At 34.1% G+C, this 8596-nt stretch overlaps 1 protein-coding gene across 1 annotated transcript; it reads left to right on the top strand.

Annotated features, from left to right (window-relative positions):
• The first annotated feature begins 716 nt into the window (after positions 1-716).
• On the top strand, positions 717-3292 carry LOC109051316. Its single transcript, XM_019068869.2, has 4 exons — positions 717-1108; positions 1744-2055; positions 2230-2364; positions 3049-3292. Exons 1-4 carry the CDS (start codon positions 1060-1062, stop codon positions 3261-3263), a joined length of 711 nt encoding a protein of 236 aa, XP_018924414.1. The 5' UTR covers positions 717-1059; the 3' UTR covers positions 3264-3292.
• Positions 3293-8596: the final 5304 nt, after the last annotated feature.

The following is an 8596-nucleotide window of genomic DNA, read 5'->3' on the forward strand; positions in this document are numbered from 1 at the left end:
GGAATCCTCTACCGGCTGCTCCAAAAAGAAATTCTAGTGTAGGCTATTCTTAAACTTGGACCTCATTAGATTGTTGAAAGACAAATCCAAGCACCCGAAGCAGCCCACAGAGCCACACTAAGTTTTCTTTAATTTACAAATATGCAGTTTTATTTATTCAAAGGCTATATGGTTGGAATAATATTTTAGTTCAAAATTTAAATTGCCATTGTTTAAAAAAAAATGCTTGATTGACTGACATCAGTTGTTACGCTTTCAAATGTCATGCCATTTGTAATTTCGCAGTATTTTCACATCCTAAATTGCTACACTTGTGCAGTCACAATTCTATAATGGTAAAATTTACTCAGACCGATACAAGATTTGTATGACATTAAAATTCTTTTTAGAATAATTATACATACATTTTAGCAAAACAATTGTGATTGTTTCTGAAAAGTTTTTAACTGCAGGCAGATATAGGTCTACATTATGGTACAGTACAAATATTTGGAACATCCCTTATTCTGTCCCTTATTTTCTTAAAGGACAAACACTTATTTTCTACAGGAATAAACACTATTTTCTTAAAGAATCAGATTAAAAATCACAATTGTCCCCTACTTTCCATTTCTGAAGTTAATTGGCAACCTTATGGTGACATAATTATCTTTTTACTCCCCTGAGAGCGGCACCTTAATCAAAAATACAAATCAAAACAAAACAAAAACAAGTAATTGTTGGAGATATACAAGCTAAGAAATAATAGATTAAAAAAAAGGATAATAGAAAGAGCAAAGACAGCACTGAAAAGGCCAGTAACGTTACAAAAAATATAAATACAAAACAACAACAAAAAAGTGGGTCGGTCTAAGGCATGAAACTCCAGGGCTGAAATTGAGTCTCCCCTCCGGCCCTCCCCGCATATATGCACGCGTAGAAAGAGCTCCGCCCATTATTAACATAAACGGGACAAGCTCCACCCATGTGATCCATTTGTCTCAGCGGTGAGCGCCACTTGTTTTCAGACATTGAAGGGCATCATTTAGAGAGTGGTTGGCGAACGGCCAGGGAGTGAATATGATTTATGCTTTTGCTTTCTTCACGATGTGCTTGTGGTGTCTGGTTGGTAAGTTAGGCCTAACATTTCCGGTTAGCACAGAGTAATAATAATATTTATAATAAGCTTCTGTTTGGACTAGGTAAGGTTTTATTTATTTATTTATTTGTATTTTATTTTATTTTTTTCTAATGAGCGTGCCTGTTAAGTAATTCATTTAAAATAAAGAAAAGTGTAAAACTTCTAATTTTCTTATTTTGTTTTAAAACATTGACCACGAATGACACAAATTAAAATCAGTGTTGTAATATTTCATGTATAAAACTGTATGAACTTAGTCTATGAGCCAATCTTTAACAGGATAGCTGAGTAAGATTAAAACTGATACAGATCATGTTTTATGTTTCACTTCTGTTTGTGTAAATTGCTGCAGAAGAAACATCACTTGGGAGGAACAAATAAGTTCAGTAATGCTCATCAATGTTTTATTCTGCACAAGGTCACTTAATGGAGTTTTTTTTTCTTCTTTTTCTTCTTCTTCTCCCATTTAATCAACAATGACATGTTTAAATCAGATATTTATTGTACACAATAGTGTATAATGGCTTGGGACCAAATCACAATTATGGGTTAGAGAAATAGTTCAGTCATTAATAACCAGCATTATGTATCTGTGAGAAAATATGTTTCGGTTTGTTCTCTAGATGTGACGGATGAAGTAAAGACAATATCAGTGATGGAGGGAGAGTCGTTCACTCTACACACTGAGGTAAATGAAATACAGAAGTATCTGCTAATACAGTGGATGTTCGAAAGCACTCGAATAGCTGAAATTAACAGACTCGCGCAAACCAACTCAACATACGAAGCTGATGAGAGATTCAGAGACAGACTGAAGCTGGATCCAACCGGATCTCTAACCATCACAAACACCAGAACCACAGACTCTGGACTTTATCAGCTAGCAACTGTCAACAGAGAGACCAGCTATATGAATTTCAATGTTACAGTCTGTGGTGAGTAAGAGAATTACAGCATAATTTGCCCTTTGTTTGAGTTGTTTTAGGTTCTTTATTATTATTTGCAGTATACCTCACGTTCACCTTTTATAACAATGACTTTAATTCCATTTAAAAATTTAACTATGAACGTTTAAGATATGATGCCACAGTAAACTCTGTCATTATCAGCGGCTCCACACAGTTCTTCACCATCAGAAGGATCGTCAAGTTCAAACTGTGTGTCGTCCAGCTGTGCGGTTAACAATTCAATCGCCAATCACACTGAGGATGCCAACACTACTGAGCTCTATCAGCCGAGTTCATGTATGTCAGGTGATATTAGCAATTAATTACACATGTGTTTATATGTCAATCTCATTTTCTTTTTTGCAAAGTTCACTCTGAAGTCAAAACGCAATAAGCTACACTGATCCAGTTGTGGCCAAACATGGGGTTAATTTCTTACTTCTGCTTGGTGCCTTAAATAATCACCCACATAAACCAATTAATAAAAATTAGAACATTTACATTTATGCTTATGGCAGATACTTTTATGCAAAGTGTCTTACATTGCATTAAAGACATAAGGGTGGGGTGCATTTGCTTTTTGTATATTATGTTTGATTTTACAGGAAAAGAGAACTGATGAGCAACAGAGAAGTGAAGACTGTATGTCAGATCTATTTGTTTGTTAGGTGCACCATATTGCTCTAGAAAACATTAACACTCGATGCAGAAAAGAATCAAAATCACACAGGTTTCTATTAGAACCAAGTTAAACGGACGAGAGTAAAGCTCTTAAAACTATTTATATTTAACAATTCTAGCTAATGTTATTTGGCCAAACAATGAAAATGTGCATGAAAACACAAAGTAAAGCATGTGGATGTTCTGCCTTCTCAATAAATGCTTGAGCTGCTAATGATAACCCACAAAACTGGCACCTATGAGTCTTCTTGGAAGAGCTAAATGCATTATTTTGACTCATTATTGCTTTTGTTTTCCCAGTCTGCATTCGACATTGTGGTTTTACTGAAGCTGTGATCCGATTGGTCCTCTCTGCTCTGGTGGGTGTGGCTGCTGTTGCTGTGCTGGTTTATGACATCAGATCTACACGAAGTGAGCTGAACAGGACAGAAGAGACCGGATATTTCTATAAGACCCATGTAGTAAAATCAGACCTACAGTATAATTTGAGCAAAAGGTTCAGTTCCCCAAAATAAAACCTATATTAATACTGATTTTCTGTACTTGCATATCTGTTTTTACTGATTTTCTGTACTTGCATATCTGTTTTTTGATTGAGCCGTTTATTGATTGTATCTGCACAGAATATGTCTGTATACATAATTACCCTAAACGTAATAAACACAAATGATGGTATAGAATGATCACATAAGCTCTTGTTTCTGTTGCACCCTTAAAATAACACTCACAAAGACAATTAGCATGCATTGTGACTTGTCCGCATTGTCACAATTTCCAGTTTCATGTTTCTCTATTCTATTCAGGCATTAATTTAATAACCAATGTCTGAGACACATTCTTACAAATAAAACTTCCTCTTTACGGTTTCCAACTTTTCTTCTAAACCCTCAGTGAGTCTCAGACCTCCCTGAATGTCCATCCTAAACATAAGTAACGGAGTACAATTCCAAATCTCTTATTTTGATGAGATTTCAAGAAACAATATATGATGCTTATAGACTGTTGTCATTTAGATGATATACTTTTTGCTTTCAAAACATTTGAAGTTGCTGAGATAAGTGCTAAATACCTTAATGGGAAAGTTCACCATGAATAATTCTGTCATCATTTATTTACCTTCATATTATTTCAAGCCTATTTATTTTGTCTATTGAAAATAAATATCTGTAACAAAAAAAAAAAATATATATATATATATTTGGAAGAATGTTGCCAATCAATTTGCTTTTTTCAGTCGGGGCAGCAGCAGTTTTCAGTCGGGGATTTGTCTCGCTGCACCGCATCCAGTGTAGACAGCATCAATAATTATAATGAGTTCTATAGTACTCATGTAACTATCACGCCGCACTGCTCGCATCTGGTGTAGACACGGTGCAAGTGTTCTTGGTTTCATTTCTGGTAGCTTTGTACTTCAGTTCAAGGCTTCAACACCACACACAGAAGTTTTGCTAAAATATGGCATTTATTTTGTAGACACGGTGCAGGTGTTGTTGGTTTCATTTCTGGTAGCAGTTTAAGTCTGTCAATTTAGCCGCATTCATATTCTTAAACAGCACAAAACACTCAATGGATGAGCCACATTACTTTTATGACAAGTTGTATTTCAAGTATTATTAATCTTTATTTTGAAAAGCCATGTGTTTAAAATGGTGCTATGGGCCAAATGCAGGTACTTTTCCATTGAGAATGATAAAGTGTGATAAAATACCTTCCTTTTTTAGCAACAATCAAATTTTGATCTCACGGTTAGAAACTTGTGTAGGTATTCAAGGTAATGCTTTGAATTGGATTAAGTCTTATTTTCAAGACAGAAGTTTCTCTGTTCAGATGGGTGAAGGCATGACGACCTCAGCCCCTTTATTTTGTCGTATTCCACATGGATCTATTGTAGCACCAATTTTTCTTTTTTTTTTTTACTTTATATGCTCCCATTACATCAGATCTTGAGTAAATATGGCGTGTCATTTCACTGTTACGCAGATGACACCCAGTTGTATCTACCTCTGAAGCCATCTGCCTCTATCGCTGTAGAAAGGCTGGTGGAATGTCTTGGTGAGATTAAGGTATGGATGTCTGCTAATTTGCTATGCTTAAATGAATCAAAAACTGAATTGATTTTATTCGGCCCTTATGAGTCTGATACATCCAAAATGTAGTTGGGTGTACTATCCCCTTTCCAGACACATCAATAAAAAAAATAGGTATAGTTTGTGATACTGCACTGAAATTTACTAAACAAATAAATGAAGTTGTCAAAATTATTATTATTTTTTTTTTTCAGTTGAAATTCATCTAAAAAATTAAGCCTTTTTTTATCTCGGAAGGACCTGGAAAAGGTTATCCATGCTTTTATTTTCTCAAAATGAGAGATAGAGAGAGAGAGAAAAAAAGAGCATATCACTCCTGTTTTAAGAGAACTACATTGGCTGCCGGTTTCTTATAGGATTTATTTGGTACAGCTCCATCATATATAGCTGATCTGATCCAGGTGAAGAAACCAAAAGAGAATGTTATGTTCTGAGTCACTGAATCTCTTAGTGGTCCAGAGGACGTACCATCACATGAGAGGAGACGGCTCCTTTGCAGCCGCTGCTCCTAGGCTGTGGAATGGTTTACTTCATTATATCCGGCAGTGCCCCACTCTTAGAGAGTTTAAGCAACATTAAAAATCATATTTTTACTGTGGTGTTTGAGCGTACATGACATACTGTTGAGCATATCGTTATTGTGGTAACTGTAATTCTCCACAACATCAAATAAAATGCCAAGCTTCCTGAGCAGGAAGAAGCATGTCATGCTGGTGCTGCTGATGATTAAGATGCTGTTTCTGATGAATAATTTCCATTAATTAATTCATAATATGTTTAGTTAATTTTTGAATGCTGTATTTATTATTATTATATATTTTTTTTCTATTTCTTCTGATATAATGTGTTAAAACACATAAGGTGGTATAGTATATGTTTACATATATATATATATATATATATATATATATATATATATATATATATATATATATATATATATATATATAAATATATAATATATACTATTTTTTGTGGAATTACATTGAATCCACTACAGTCAATTTGCAGGTGTGTGTGTGTGTGTGTGTATATATATATATATATATATATATATATATATATATATATATATATATATATATATATATATATATATATACAATCAAGTACAATCACAAATTTTTTCATATCAATACTTTTCACACATTACAAAGAATGAATATCTGAATTTATTATTTATAAAAATGTTTATAACCACTATTTTTTGACTGCCACTCCCCCCACACCTGTGAGATAATATCTTGTTCTAAACCTAAAGTAATCTTGACCAACTATATTTCATTTGAAAGGTTTCGGACTCTAGTTTTCATATTTGGTGATTGTTTTTGAAAGAAATGACAGCGTAATAGATAAATAGTGATAGATTTTCAATTTGTGATATGGTGCCAATCACACTCTTATTTTTTACATATGTTTTTGTGTTTTAGAGACTGAATTCAAATCAAATATTAAAGTTACTGCCCAAACTATTTCAGAAAAGGATGTCTACTTCATAAATATTTAGAAAATTATGGAAATATATAGTTCAGAACACTCAAACAATAAATGGAAATCAAGAGTTCCTGTATATCATCTAGTGGAAAAGTTTGGTACTGCATTCACAAAATCATACTTAAAAGTTAATGTTGCACAGAACTTGTTTAGATGATTGGCATTGATTTTCTTGTAGATTTGAACATGTTTTGTTAAATGTATATATTATATAAAATATAAAAAATCTATATTTTTATATTTTACATTTTCATAAATTTAAACTTCCATTTTTTAAAATAAATTTACTTTTATAACTTTTTTTCACTTCTACAATAATCTGTGATGTTTCACTTTTAAAAAAAGCAACCAATCTTAAGTCTGTGCTCCGAAGTATTCAAGATTTGTAAAAATTTTAGCTGGAAAAGTAATTGTTATGTCTATGCTCAAAAAGTGGGACTTACAGTTAAAAAGCTAAACAGTTTTGTTTTCACAAACTTTGAAACCAAAAAGTTGTTAAACTCATCAAGACGCTGTTGTTGTTATTTTGTGTCTGTACAGTTGTTTTTGAATGGCTGCCTATGTGGGTCAAATTGACCAGTGGTATATTACAAACGTATAAAAAATTTCTCTATAAACATTTCACAACACACTGTGAATGCTTGTTCATGGCCCTAAATAAGAAAGAGTCATAAAACTTAAAAAAAAAAAAAAAAAAAAAAAAAACATGACAACTCAGAAATAAAATTGGGTCAAAATGACCCGGAACAGCACATGACGGTTAATAGAACAATCACTTTATACTTTAATGTCAAACAGGACTTGAGTACTTTATCATTTCTGCTCTATGTCATACATCAAATTAACAGACATTTTCAGTCATCTGAATCTTAGTAGTTAAAATTACAGTTGCAATTTAGTGTAAATTGGTGTTCATTTCAGAGTATGCAGTTATTATATTTAAAGAAGGCATTTACTCACTGACAGTAACAATGTATTCCCGGCATATGACTTTTCCACTGCTGGTGGTGATGTGTAGTTGATAAACTCCAGTGTCGCTTGTTTTGGTGTTTGTGATTAAGAGATCTGCAGTTTGATGCTGCAGCTCCAGTCTGTCTCTGAATCTCATATCATCCCCATATGAGGTCTTATTAATGTCTCCGTTCATTCCAGTTGCGAGAGTTTTACCTTCAAAGCTCCACTGTTCCCGCTCACCTCTTTCTATAACAAGATCAGTAACTAGAGTAACATATTGTCCCTCCATCACTGACACTTTCTGACCTGCAGATCAAGACAGAGATAAAACTGATATTACACTGGCAGTAGCCTATATATGTATATTTCTATATATCTTTCATATATTTATATACAGTCATGTGAAAAAATTAGGACACCCTGTCCCCTAATAGCTAATGCTACCCCCTTTGGCTGAAATAACTTTGGTGAGATGCTTCCTGTAGCCATCTACCAGTCTCTAACATCGCTCTGAACAACACAGAATTCTTTCAGATTAAGATCTGGGCTTTGACTCGGCCTTTCCAGGACTCTCCTTTTCTTAGTTTTGCACCTAGCCAGTCCTTGGTGGATTTGCTGGTAGGATTTGGGTCATTGTCATGTGGCAGGGTTCAGTTCTGCTCCAGCTTTCTTTTTTTTTCTTACAGATGGTCTCACATGTTCCTCAAGCACCCTCTGACACATGGTAGAATTCATGGTGGATTCTATGATGGTAAACTGGCCAGGTCCTGCTGCAGCAAAGCATCCCCAAACCAGGACACTTCCACCTCTAAGTTTCACAATTGGTATGAGGTTATTTTTCCTCTGTCCTAGTGTCCAAATAATTCAATTTTAGACTCATCTGTCCAAAGAACATTATTCCAGAAGTCTTGGTATTTGTCTATATTCTCTCTGGCAAACTTCAGTCTGGCCTTCATGTTTTTCTTGGAGAGCAAAGGCTTCCCCCTCGCACACCTCCCATGAAAGTTAAACTTGTGTAGTCCCTTTCTGATTGTAGAGACACTTTCACATCAACAGTAGCAAGAGCCTGCTGTAGGTCCCGTGATGACATTTCGGGTTTTTTTGGGGACTACTTTTTAGCATCTTGCGTTCTGCTCTTGGGGTGAAATGGCCAATTTTTTTTTTTTTTTTTCAGTTTTAATTGTTTAGGTATATTACTTGAATCTCTCAGTATTGTTTAAAATTGATATTAAATATCCACATGTCCAAATATGTTATAAAACACACACTCTAAAAAATGCTGGTTAAAATATGGAGACACCCAATGATTTGGT

Source organism: Cyprinus carpio, unplaced genomic scaffold (genome assembly GCF_018340385.1).
Source record: "Cyprinus carpio isolate SPL01 unplaced genomic scaffold, ASM1834038v1 S000006786, whole genome shotgun sequence".
Lineage (NCBI taxonomy): Eukaryota > Metazoa > Chordata > Actinopteri > Cypriniformes > Cyprinidae > Cyprinus > Cyprinus carpio.